At 38.1% G+C, this 13862-nt stretch overlaps 1 protein-coding gene across 7 annotated transcripts in view; it reads right to left on the minus strand.

Moving 5' to 3' along the window:
• Positions 1-13862, minus strand: part of mctp1a (multiple C2 domains, transmembrane 1a) — a 179922-nt gene that overhangs the window by 77212 nt on the left and 88848 nt on the right. For 5 of the 7 annotated variants that reach the window (XM_036144423.1, XM_036144425.1, XM_036144429.1 and 2 more), the window contains exons 6-9: positions 8462-8500; positions 3342-3506; positions 1035-1165; positions 240-426 (exon numbers count right to left, since the gene is read on the minus strand). In XM_036144423.1, the coding sequence (XP_036000316.1) occupies positions 240-426; positions 1035-1165; positions 3342-3506; positions 8462-8500 (522 nt within the window). The remainder of the gene's footprint in view (positions 1-239; positions 427-1034; positions 1166-3341; positions 3507-8461; positions 8501-13862) is intronic. The other 2 variants (XM_036144424.1, XM_036144426.1) reach the window with 1 other exon arrangement.

Raw genomic sequence — 13862 nt, forward strand, 5'->3', positions numbered from 1 at the left:
TTTCTGCAGACGCCCCCCATGTGGTATGCCACCCTGGGCATAAGGCCATTTTGCCAAAATAAAAAAAAAAATACCACTTGAAGAAATGTTGATGTTTTCTGTTTTAAAAGAAAGACATGGCCTCCAGGTATGTTAGGGTTGATAGATGTAATAAATAAATATAAAATAATAATAAAAAAATCAATCTTAATACAAGCCGGTCACAACACACACTTCCATCTTCCCCAGCCTAAACTCACATATCTTTGCATAATCTGGTGCCTCTCGTGTGGATCGTCCAACATGTTGACGGACAGATCTGAGATGGAAACTGCGGCGGATGCGGTAAGTGTGACCAGTAGCACTAGAACACCTTCTCCTTCCTCCAGTGGCAGGTCCAGCTTGTACGTGTGTTCTTTACTGAGAAGCGACAGGTCGATGGTGCACCTGAAATAAAGCATGAGTGAGAAAGTTGAACATACTGTACAAGCCATGCTTGTTTGTCTTTAATGATTTCACTGAGAAGTTGTTGTTTGGTCCTTGCACTGATGGGGCAATTACAAGAGCCTAAAAACAGAGAGAGAAAAAAAATCTTGTGTGGAGGACGTAAGCAACAGAAGACAACTTAGGGAAAGCTGACGTATTTGATCACTTTTAGTAGGCACTTAAGAGCATCCTCTCAACTGAATTGATTTTCTGGCACAGCCTTAATGCATCTAGTGTTAAAAAGGCAGGCCAATAAAAATGACATGACTTGGTTTCTGGCATGCCCTTCAAAGCAAAGGTTTGCTAAAGTGGGTTTAAATTTGCACACTTACGCTATGCACTGCAATAATTCAACCTGAACAAGGATTAAAAGATGAGCAGTTCAGTAAAAGAGGAAAAACAGCCACTTTAGATTCCAATGATAAATAGCCCTCCTGGCTGTGAGACATCTTTTTGTGTAAGACTAATAATACATGAAAAAGCCCCAAAAGTATAATTCGGACCAGATTTTACTGAGGCGCACCTGCTGGAATGGATGGAAAATAAATGACTGATGAAGACTTCTGTACCTGCCCATGAAGTCATCCTTCTTGCCAGCATCTCTGTCCCAGACTGTGATGTCCACGTAGCCTCCCTGCTCTTCATACAGGTGGAAGTCAAACTGCTCTCTCCACTGAGGGTTTAGTGTTTTGGGAATTGTCTGAATAAAACAATACATGGATATATTTGGTTTCTGCTCCAGACCCACTTATTTTGCAACCAAAGGCTGTTAAGAACCCCCACTTAAGCTCTAAATCATGCATGCACCTGATGGATTTAGATATAAAATGACTAAATTCACTGAAACAGTAAAATTGGTTTCTGATGGCAGACGAGACGGCCATCATCCAAAATGTGGTAAAACAATAAATCCATTTGATAAATAATATACTTTTATTTACATTTAATTAAAATATGTCAACCGCTATTGTGAAGATCCCACGGACTTTGTGATCAACATTTGTTCTGTAATTTGGGTATGTTAAATTATTTCTGTGAATTCTGCAGGTAGCTCTGTTTACATAGTGCTTGTTGTTCTTCAAGTTATTCCATGTTTCTGTGACGCCATTAGTCTAATCTCCTCTGCTTCTTAGCCTTCCTTCCCACTCAGCTGCCATTCATTTAGCTGATTATACTCACCCCATTTCCATGTCACCATTACATAGTATTTAAACTCTTTCTCTGTCTGTTGCTGTCGCCCTGGTTCCTGCCTGTTTCCCGTGTGTTCTGTGAGTTCTCAGTTTTATCATTAAATACGACATCCCCCAAGCATTTGCTTTGTTATAATTTGGGTCTTAAACAAATCACTACCATGCCAGTTATCTAAAGTATTCTCAATTTTCAGTGAAAAAAATTGGCAATACAATATCAAATCTATATAAATCAGTGGTTCTCAAATGTTTTCTATTGTGCCCCCCTTTGAAGAATTAAGGATGTGCATCGTCCCCCAGTCCAACAAAATAAGTCATGTAACTTTTGTTGTTTTCTGTTTCAATGTGTTAAAGCCACCACTCTGAAATGACAAAGAATCCCTTTTAAAATGTATAACACTTCAATGCATTACATGACAATGGTTTCTCAAAACTAAAATATTTCAACATTGCCACACTTTACATACTGTAGAATATTAACAATACAAAAATATTTTTAGTCTGACTCAAACCTGTAGTCAGAACACAGGATGAAACAAAAATGTTCACTGTCTGTGGACACAGCTCCTTCTCTCTGAAGACGGCAAATGTTACTTTTAATTAGACACAAACCTCATCATTAATAAAATTAAGAGACTCAAAATAGATGAGTTGAAAATACAGCAAAAATAATATCAACCGATTAATACTAAAGACAAACATCAGCTACATAAAGTTTTATACTTCTTTTTTAGAAGTTAATATTATTCTCCTAGAGACGTCTTTCTAGTTATACTATTAACTGCAGGTACAGACCAAACAGCAGGGGGTGCTGTTGTCACATTTAGAAGGATTTTAGAAGGCACGCATTTTCTGGACAATTGCTCTTGCGCAACCTGTAATACCTTTCACTATTCGAGAAACTAGTATAAATGCTGAGCAGCTTTCTGAATGCTTCAACCAGAGATGAGCTTCAAATCTTTTAGGTATGAAGCCCTCATTCTCATCACCCAAATCTTTAACTCTGATTCAATTCCTCCAAAATCTACGCATGTTTGGAGGTGTAATGTGACAAAATGTGCAAAAAATGGGCTACAAATACTTGCACTGTAGTTTTTACTCAACCGTCTCTCCTTATACTTCCAAAGTCTTCATATCATTTCCAGTCAGAAGAAATATGTTGGTAAAAATAAAAGATTGCCTTAAACCTACATGTGGGGCTTAACTGTAAATGTTTTGTATTTAATACATTTAAGTTATAGTTTTTCCAGAGTATTCGATCCAAAAAAGGTATTATAATAAGTAAGCTGAAAAAACAGATTTTCTTTGTTCAAGAAGGAAACAGAAGGTTTACATTTTCTTGCCTTTCGAACAAACAAAAAATGTTTTATGAGAAGTACTAAAGAGAAGTAGAAGCATAAGAGGGATTAAGCAGGGAAAAGGAAAATTTAAGTACTACTAAAAAAAAGCTGATTTTATTGTCATTAATATTCAAACAAGCACAAGATATTTCTGTTTAATAGTTGAACAAAATGTCTAAAAAAGTAGTCCAAGGACAGGCTTCATTGGGAAATTCATGCAACCCGGCTTTAAAAATAAATATGTCTTTATTTAGTTAAAATTACATCTTTAAAGCTTTATTAATATTACTATTACATAAGATGAAGTCCTTTATGTGTTGGACATGTTGAGTAACTATGCCTTTACCTTGCTCTTGTACTTTTGATGACCCATCCTGAACTTGACGTAGGGATCGCTGAGGCCGTTGGCGTCCATGGGCTGCAGGTTGCGACCTTCTATCAGACTGACGCTGACGATACCTCGCCAGAGCTGGGCCTTTCTGTGCACATCCGACAGCCTCATACTCTGATACTGCAGCAACAAACATACGCACCAATAAGGAGTTATTTTCACAAAAGAGAATCGCTTATCAGCACATGGATGGAACAGACGCACAGTGGGCAAACACGGTATGGAAAAACGTCACCCCAAAACCAAAAATGCTGGGCCTTTTGCTACACCTTAGGGATAAAACCAGATTCAAATAAATTCACAGAACAACCAAGCAAAACATCTCAAACAGGAACAAAACGGAATAATCTCCTCACGTCACATTATGTAGTAACTAAGTTAGTAAATGACTAAATAGCTACTATTTAGTAAAATCCTAGCAGTCGAAACATTTTGGTACCAGCCAGTAGAATTTAAAATCTGAAATATATTTTTTTTACTGGGAAATTAGAGATATCTGCTTACAGACTGTGCTATTATGAATATCACATGACATTGTTCTGGCCTTTTGTGTGGTGCCAGCACTAAACCTATGTGTAGATATGGTTTAAAACGTTTGCTGACAATTTGGTTTAAAGAACATATCTGATGTTACATTTGTTATTCTAAAAGTGTTGTAAACTGAAATCCAGACTGATTCTTCTAGGTTCCCCGCGTCTGTTTCTCCCTCTGATGTTTTTTAGCTCTTAAAGGCCTATTTAACCTCTCTTTGAATCATGACAGCATCCTTCAGTGAAACAAAATCTTGGCTATTTATTTGTCAAGCAAATACAAATCCTCCCTCCGTCTCTCGCTCCCTCTCCCTCTCCTCCTTCCTCGTTAGGCAGAGTTTATTAGCATAGCTTTTGTTTTGCGGGTGAATTTCATTAAACTATGAACAAACCCTGCCTCGTGAGTGCAGGCCTTTGATCTGGAGACAGAGCCTCTTAATTTCCATTCTCCAGACATTAAACAGTTGCGAAGAGCTCCCCGTAATGAAGTCATCTTGCCATGCAGTAACTCCCACATCTTCCATTAATTCTGCTCACTTGCTGCTGTATGCTAATGATGAGGTCACCGTTCAGGCTAGCAGAACACGTCTCACAAAAGTATTCATACCCCGTAAGCTTCTTTTTTTTTTACACTTTGTCATGTTGCAATCACAAACTTTGGTGCATTTTATTAGGATTTTATCTGATAGACCAACACAAAGAAGCACATAACTGTGAAGCTGAAGGAAAAGCATGCATGGTTTTCCAAATTTTAACAAAAAAGAACATAAAAAGTGTGTCGTGCATTTCCATTTAGCCCACATCTACTCTGATACTTATGATGCATGCCAACCAGTTGCTTTCAGGTGACAACAATTGTGTGACCCTGCACAGCAATCCTACACTGAATCATAGTGGTGGCAGCCTAATGCTGTGAGGATGGGTTTTTTTCAGCAGGAAGTGGGAAGCTGATCGGAATTTATGCTAAGATGGATTAAGCTAAACACAGAGTAATCATGGAAAAAAAAAACACGAAATCTTTTAGAGGCTGCAAAAGACTTGAGATTGGTGAGAAGGTCCACCTTCCAAGTGGGTGACAGGCCAGACATGAAGCTGATTCCACAATGGAGTCGTTAAGAGAAAGCATCTTCATGTATCAAACTGGTCTAGTCAAAGTCCGGACCCAAATCCATTTGCAAATATGTGGCAAAACTAATCAGTTAATGTTTACAGGCGCTCTCCATTCAATCGGAGTGAGTTTGAGATACAGTATAACGCAAAGAAGGGTAGGCAAAAAAAAAAAAAGGAATCAGCCTTTAGATGTGCAAATCTGGTAGAGATCTACTCCTTAACATCTGTAGCTGTAATTGCAGTGGAAAGGGGACCTGCAATGTTCTGAACAGGAAGCCAGATTTTCAGATATTTATTTGTTAAATTCAGAAAACCATTTATAAAAAAAAAACATGTTTTGTTGGACTTTCATACAAAATCTCAATAATGCATTGCAACATGACAGAATTCAAATAAAGATTTCCCTTATAGTGCCGCAGAGGGGAAATTACTCCTCCCTTAGGGAGGAGTGTGCTGCCAGCAATGAGTGGCGCACAGGGAGCAATCTGTGGTCAAGAGTGTTGCTCAGGGTCCCAGAGTGAAAGACTGAGTATTGAACCTCCAACCTTTAGGGCCTCTCCAAGATGCAAACGCCCAGCTCTCTCTCTCCACAAGCACACCACTCCCACCAGGTACAAACCTCAGAGTGACACCGAGAGGCCGGAGGCTTAAAGTTGCTTTGACACTTGTAAAAGTAAAAATAGTTTAAACTGGGCTGCTTGAAAATACTCGTGACCTCTGTGCAGTCCAGCACGCAGACAGGGAGGCAGAAAGCAGCAGTGCAAAGTCCCTTGTTTCAGCTAATTCCCTAGACACAGGTGGAGTGGCCCAGTTCTGATGCTTCAAAATATTTGGGAAACCACTCCACAGAAGTTTTTTTTTTTTTTTTCTCAAATCCATCCTGGCATACTAAGCAAACATTTTTAACATGAGTTTTAGAGACGTTCACCTCGATTCAGGGGATGTAGTAAACACGCAATTAAGTTTTCAAACACGGCATCCGTCTATGGTGGTGTAGTGGCCTGTGGCTTTAAAGCAGCGGATCATGGTCATCAATCCTGGTGTTAAAATGTCTGTTGAGTCTGTGTGCAAGTTTGAATGATTTGCTGTGGTAGGCCCGAAATAAAGGAGCAGCTGGAAAGGACTCATCATCAGGTTTGAAAATTCACCTTTTCTTCTTAGTCACATGACACCTTGAAAGAAGCTTAAGGTGAGCAAATGAAGCCGGTCCAATTTTGAGAACAAAATTGTCTTGAACAGTATTGCTAAATAAGGCTGACAAAGGAACAGTTTACAGGATTCATGCACAAGCAAATAATAAGAGGAAGAGTCTGAATCAGCATGCTTCATGTTTAACCCGACATCAGTCAAAAGCCACACAAAAAACATTAAAATGCAGCGCTTTATTCTAAGTATGGCCATAAACAATACAGAAAATAATGTCAAAACTATATATGCAACTAATAGAAAAAAGTTCAAGAATGCAATACCTAAAATCACCTAAAAGCAAAGTTTTACAAGTCCCAGCTGTTTTGGCCGGGCAAGACTCTTCAACAGTCTTAAATACAAATAAACTGCTTTATTTTCTTACACAGAGTCTGCAATATATCGCGCACGTCAAAGGTGAAGAAGCACACATACTTGCAGAGATGTTCAGCAGAAAACCTGCACAATTTTAATCGCAGTACAGTGAAAAACTATTTGACCATTACAGATGTTTTTTTTCTCTCTTCTGTCGCACCAACAGACTTTAACATCAGACAAATACAATCACAGTAAATAAAAAAATGCAGTCTTCAATTGTTATAATTTTTTATTAAAGGGGAAAATACCTATGCAAACCAACATGGCCCTATGTGAAAAAGTAACAGTATCACGTTTTAAATCATGGATTAATGTGATCTGTCACATTGTTTCGGTTCGGTTTTACCAGCCATACCCAGGCCGTCTTACTGGCTGACCCGCAGAAGCAGGAAATACTAACAGTTCTCAAAAAGCAGTACACTGTCCCACAATCACATGATTTTCAAGAAACAGATCAGTAACAAAGTCAAAGCCATTTTCGAGGCTTTGAGAATCTAACAAACCATAGGGAGAGCAGATATCTGTAAATGGAGTGACCAGCATAGCAGGATTACTCCGAGTGCATCTCTACAACCCAAACAGGTTGGAAAAGAAGTCAGAACCTCATTTAAATCTCTACATGCCACACTGCAGGTCAATGGTCCTGACTCAACATTAGGAAAGAAACTGGGCAAAAATGGCAGCCGTGGAAGACTCCTGAAGCCAAAAGGAGTATTTGCCCAATTAAATATCTAAAAGATCCTCGACACTCTTGGGAAAATGTTCTGAGGGCAGATGAGACAAAAGTGGAATCTTGCAGGAAGGTGTGCATCCTAAAACTAACACCACATTTCAGAAAAAAAAACAATACTAGCAGTAACACGTGGTGGTGGTGGGATTGTTTCTCCAGGAACTGGACGACACAACACAAACTCTTTAAACCATAAACAGATTATTCAGGGTCAAAAACTTGCCAATGTGTCTGAATTGAAGCAGTTCTGTAAAAAAAAAAAGAGTTGGTCAAAATCCTCCAGAGCAAAGTAAAAGAAAAGCTGCCACTTCTAACAGATGCTTGACGGCAGTTCCTGCCAGGAGAAACACAACCCAGTGGCTCGGTTTAGGGAGTGATCACTTTTTCACATGGAGACATGTTGGTTTGGATAGCCTGTCTCCCCAAGTACATGACACCATTATTTGAAAACTGCTTTTTGTATTTACTCAGGTTATGTTGATGTGATACTAAAACATTTTGGATCTAAAACATTCCAGTGTCATTAAAAAAAGCTAATTTTTATTTTTACTATGGGTCAGTATGGCAATTCTTTTTTTTAAAGTAAGTAAAAAAAATTAAAACAGGTAAACCCATGGGTCCTGTGGTTTGGTACGCATTCAATAATTCCTTTGGCTTTACATGCCCATGTCTAATTTTATTGTAATAATGTGAGAAGTTATTTGTCAACATCAAATCATTCCCTTTCGTCACAGAAACACAAGCCGTGTTTCAGCAAAGTGCTGTAGTAAAATAAAGTAATATACGACAATTTCAGGAATCCTTCCACCCTCGATGTGTGCTCACCTCATGACGGCCAACATTTGGTTGCACAAGCAACCAAATACCACAACGTGTGCATGCCCTCTGTTTGTGCAGCTCGTGGGTAGTATATTGCAGCTTGTGGAAAATAAGCGGGTGACGATGGAAACTGAGGGAAAAATAATGGATGCTGAAACCATCGTGGAAGGAAGAAAAGGAGGATGGGAGGGATAGGGCCGGGGAGACTCCATCCATGTACCAGAACACCAGTGAGGAAGGATAGGCGAGGTGCAAGTGCGGTCGGTAGTGGAGTCACAGCAGAATCGGGAGGGTTGGCGAGTTACATGTTGTTTAAGGTTTACCTTACTAGATCGTTTCCAGTTTCTTCTCAAAAGCATGGTCTGTAAATGAGACAAAGCGGTTACAGAGCGCCTCCTACTGTCCTCTTGTGAAGGGTAAAAGGGCATGGCGTGCACAAAGTTCAGATCAGAGCCCTCGCCTGAAGCAAAGTGAGAGTTAGATGAGGAAAGTGGGGGTGTTTCCCATCATGCAAGTTATGTAGGCAGAGGGCGTATTAGCAGAGTTATTACATGGTGTAGTGATGTAGTTATATAACCAGGCATGCAAAGACACACATGTTCGCATTAAGTAAACAGCAAATCGAATCTGTGCCATTCCTACAGCATTTCTATCTTCATTTATACTTTTTTTAATCTGAATATCTGAATAAAACTGAAAACAGCTCTTTGGTTCATTTCATCACTTTAATACAAAAATATTGCCCAGCAACCAGGAATACCTTTTGACGAGCCTTACCGATGAAAAAAGAACACACTTTATCTTTATATCTCCTTGTCATGTTTCATAACTCTTGGTCTTTTCTTATGAAAAAACGAGCTGAGATTTAAGTTCTTTACTGCCAAGGGTTTATCATTTTTTATGCCATTTAATAGAAAATGAATGTGTGTCCACAAAACGTTTTTTCTCACAGTCAGTTTTGGCTCATGTTATTGTTATTAGGTTTCTTTCATAACATGTAAACATAAGCATCACAAAAAAGCTGTCAAATGAAAGAAATATGCCCAGCACTGCGCAAAAGTCACGAGCCAACTCTCATCCCTATGTTTTGCTAGAATAGGAGGAATAAATCATATGAACATAAATGGAAAACTGTGCATCAGGCAAGTAAAGAGTTAGTATGAAAACAAGCTTCATTTGAGACGGCGTCCTGAAATTATGAACTCGTCCTGATCCATAGTTAACTTCTTCATGTCCTTCCAATATCCTTAAGAAACGTTCTCCATTTACTATTGAAGAAAACTCTGCGTCGCACTGATAATAATCTCATACTGTTTCAATGATGTTGTGGTAAAGTTTATGATATATTTTTATGTTTTATTGTGTTTCTTTCCTACACTGTTCTTGTTCTGCACTAATCAGATATATTATAAATTGCACAGAATGACAAATCAAGACCCAGTGCTACTTTCCTGCTTTAACTTTTTTTTCATTAAGCTTAAATTGGTCTCCAAACAGCACAGACCACTCTGTTGTTATTGTATTGTTTTTTCTTACATCTGACTTTGGATTCCATTGTTATGCAATCACGGCAAAAAAAAACAACAAAAAAACTAAAGCTTTGCATCTTAAACAGACCCCCCAAATCTGTGGGGTTTGCTTCATATATTTTGTTGGAAAAATCATGTGTGCAGCAGCAAGGGCCTAACCCAGGGGCCTGCAACATTTACAGTCTAAAGAGCCACATAGACCTACAGTCCACTTGAATTAAACTCGTTCAGAGCCACAAATGTTGCCTGGCCTTTTGAAAAAAAAAAAAAAAAACAAGTCATAATTTTTGATAAAGATCAACTGTAGGAAATCTGTTGTCATCGTTAAAGAAACGCCCTTTAAGTCTATTTTGAGGTTTTAAAAAAGAGGATCGACGGGATGTTAATATTTGTGGATAATGATGTAAAAGAAAATCAGTTTCCAACGTAATGAAAAAAAATACTGATTTAAAATTAAATATTACTGGCACTTTTAGCGTCATTCTGTTGTGAAAATTAAAAGCAATTATTACAAGAAAAAAACTGCTAAAACCTGCATTTATTATCATTATTATATTTAAATACCATAATAAAAATATAATTTGTAGCCAAGGTTTTTAAGAGCTACTGTGGGAAGTCCAAAGAGCCACTTGCGGCTCCAGAGGCACAGGTTGCAGACCCCTGGTCTAACCGAATACCCTCATAGAGTAAGGACTCTTTGGCCAAAGTAGAGGTGCATCAGTGAGCGCCATGATAAGTGCTGTCCAGAGAGTGCAGTCAGTAAGGAAGGAGGTAGGAAAAGAAGCCTGTATGCTTCCTCTCATGGCTAGTTTAGCCTAAGGAACCTCACGACGTCTTTTACTGCCACATAATTACGTCTGAGTTAGAGGCTGTCTGAAATCAGCACAGCAGTCCACAGCTTCCTACCCACGACAGAGTCCTTACTGTTGACCTCATGAAAGGTCAAGGAACAAGAGCTAGGAGCTGATATTAGAGCTATTCAGATGCAGCCCGAGTTTACAGCCAGTGCCTCAGAAATTACTAAAATGATATAAATCTAACCTTAAGTGTACAAGAACACACAACAGGTTCAACCATGATGCTTCTTGTTCCTTCATCTGCTCTCTACATCTGAGGGATTGCTGCAACCATTAATGACTCTGGGTGTCTTTAGCTGGAGAAAAGGTTTAAGCAACTCGTATAATAAACCAAACTCGACTCCTTTGTTATGTAACTAGGATCTAGTTTGAATATTTGTGCCTGTTTTTATTATTGGACCTAATTTATCTGTAGATAAACTGGATCTGATAGTTTTGTAATGTTCTTGAGGAAACTTTAGTTGTGAATTAGACATAGAAAGCCAGCCTACATTGGTATCAAAACGATACTCAAAAACAAAATAAGCACTTTCTTCACCCTGTCTGACCATTTTTAACTTTATATCAGTAAAGTAGGTGAATCATTTTCGAAATTGCTCTACTTTTTGCATTCGGCAGCGAGACTTTTATTGAGACCATTTCTGATGTTGGGCATAAAGCAGTAAACAGATAAAGCATTCTCAGGACATGTCCCTTTCTTTTAAATCTTTTTTAAATCTTCTGAGCTAAAGTTCATCTGCCACTTAGAATAGTTCCCCAGACTTGTTCGTTTTGTCACGGTCCTGCGTTTTGTTGTGGTTTTCTTTGGTCTGACTTTGTTTCCAAAATAATGTCCCTTGTGGCTCAGACTGAGATCTTGTTGGGATCACGCAGACGTTCAAACTTGTTGCTTCTTCTCTTGTTCTGTATTCATGTCAGATTTCCTCCGCCTATTCGCCGGCTTGTTTCAGTCGTTTTAGTCGGCTCTCCCTGAACACATGGTTCTGGTTTTGTTCTACTTGTTTCCTCCCTCACAATATCAGTTTCCCTCTGTTTATAGTCAAAGGCACATTCTTGATGTTCACCGTATAAACTGGTTTTTTTCTGCCTCACACTAGATATATATATATAATGGATTTGTGTGTTTGTTTTTTTGGCTTCTTGCTTTAGCAGCAGCTTCACTTTTAATTCACTTTTAATTCAGTTTAGTTTGCTTTGACTGAGCCAAATCAAAACAAACCGATCCAGTTCAGATCCGCTTACATAAAATATGTATTGCTCGAAATATAATTTGTTCAGCTTCACTTGTCCAGTTTTAACAAATGTTGTAAGAACTCACTTAAAGACAAGCTAAGATATGTTTGCAAATGCTAGTGTAGCCTGACTGATTAAAATCATATATTCAGTTATTATGCACATCACATTGATAAGTATTAGATGTTTTCATATATGTTGATACAGTTTAACCTAAATTTAATCATACCCTCGGCAGATTGAGGTTTAATTTCACCAAAATGATTCCTCTCACTGAAAGTGATATTAACGTACTGGAGAGGCCCAGCCAGAACAGTGACTTGAATCTTACAGGGAATCCCTGAGGGGATGTAAAAAAGTGGATTTTCAAACCTCAATGTTTGGGATTTTTTAAATTTTCACTAAAAAGAGTGTATGTAATTTTTAATGAAAAATTATTTGATGTTACTTTTACATATATCTTGAGCGATGGCTGTTTTAATTTTCATCGGAAACAAGCGTCTTGGTTGAATGAAAACATTTAGAAATCTAAATCTGCCAGGGATGTGAATACTTTTGGACTTCACCGTATCAACAGACCGCCTAAACTGTCTCTAAACTTAAGCACCTAATTATGTCTAATCAGTTATTTATTGTGTCAGTTTTTTTTAAAATAATTATCCATTATTCAAGCTATGCCAACTCAAAAGTAGTCGGTCGGCTCTTTACCAGATTTTACAATTTATTTTAAAATTTATACTCAAGTATTAGAAAAAACACAGCACAGATTCCACAACGTCTTTCTTATTATAAGATGTTAAAGTTTATGATTGTGAAAAACAATTTAGTACACCTTTAAAACCTTAGATATAGACAAAACACCTAAAACTATACAAATTCAATTATGGATGTATTTCTATATTTTGTGATTTAAAGATTTTATTGAGATTTACCAGGTTGTCTGTTATGCATAGATACAAAACAGTGTGAATACTTGTGTAAGGCTTCCTCTTTAGTGCTCTTTTGTACCGATGGAGTCTTCTGTGTGATCCGGGCTACAATAAATAAATAAATAATATCAGTAGACAAAAGTTTCCATATAATCTGATCATGCACCTGAAAGACTCACAAATCTAAACTTCTAAAGACATTTTTTTTAAATGAAAATACAAAAAAGAAAAAAACAATCAAGAGTGGCTCAAGACTTTTGCACAATGATGGCTCGCAAATCAGCAACTCCATGCTGATTCACGATTAAACATTTTTTATGTTGAAAATCTAAATCGTCTGGTTCTTTCGCACACCACTAGATGGCAACAGAGATCGGTCCAACCTTATTCTTTTCACAGCAGGAGATATCCAAAATGATGCTTAACCTAAATAGAGTTGATTTGTTTTGTCAAAAGGGGGCTCTGTGAACCAGAGCCCCGAATAAGCAACAGAATTAAGACATCAGATCAAAAGGAATAAAATATGTCCCTCATGGCTCTGCCCTGATTGGAGCAGAACATGTTAGAATCCAATTAACCAAACAAATAATTGAACAGAAATAAATGCAACTGCGAGTCACTGAGCATTTCCACAGAGGCGCGAGCCAAAAATAATTAGGGAAGAAGATCTTCTACTCTTTGAACATGCAACTTTTCTGCACAACAAATGAACTGCTCTTGTGTTTCTGCCTTTGTTTTTGCTGACTTGTAAACTTTCCAGAAACTGTGGCTGAAGCAAGCCAGCACGTTCCAGTTCGGCGTTACCTTCATGTGCTTCTGATGTAGCTAACAGCATTTTTTCAGGAATATTTAACTTATGTAGTTCTGTTAGTCTATAGAGCTTCTGGGAGGAAGCTCATTTATTTTGTCTTGTTTCAACCACAGACTCAATTGTATTTTTCTTTTATTTAATAGGCCAACGCAAAGTAGCACATAATTACAACGTGGAATGAGAATTCGACATGATTTTAACTTTGGATGCATGTCAGCTGTTCTGCTGGACGCTGAATCTCCATCGCGGCCTCAATTCTATCAAATCCTGAAAGGTTTTCATCCAGTATTGCCCTGTGTTTAGCTCCATCCATCTTCCCATCGACTCTGACCCGCCGTCACGTCCCAGCTGGTGAGAAAGCATTC

Source organism: Fundulus heteroclitus, chromosome 12 (assembly GCF_011125445.2).
Source record: "Fundulus heteroclitus isolate FHET01 chromosome 12, MU-UCD_Fhet_4.1, whole genome shotgun sequence".
Taxonomy (NCBI): domain Eukaryota; kingdom Metazoa; phylum Chordata; class Actinopteri; order Cyprinodontiformes; family Fundulidae; genus Fundulus; species Fundulus heteroclitus.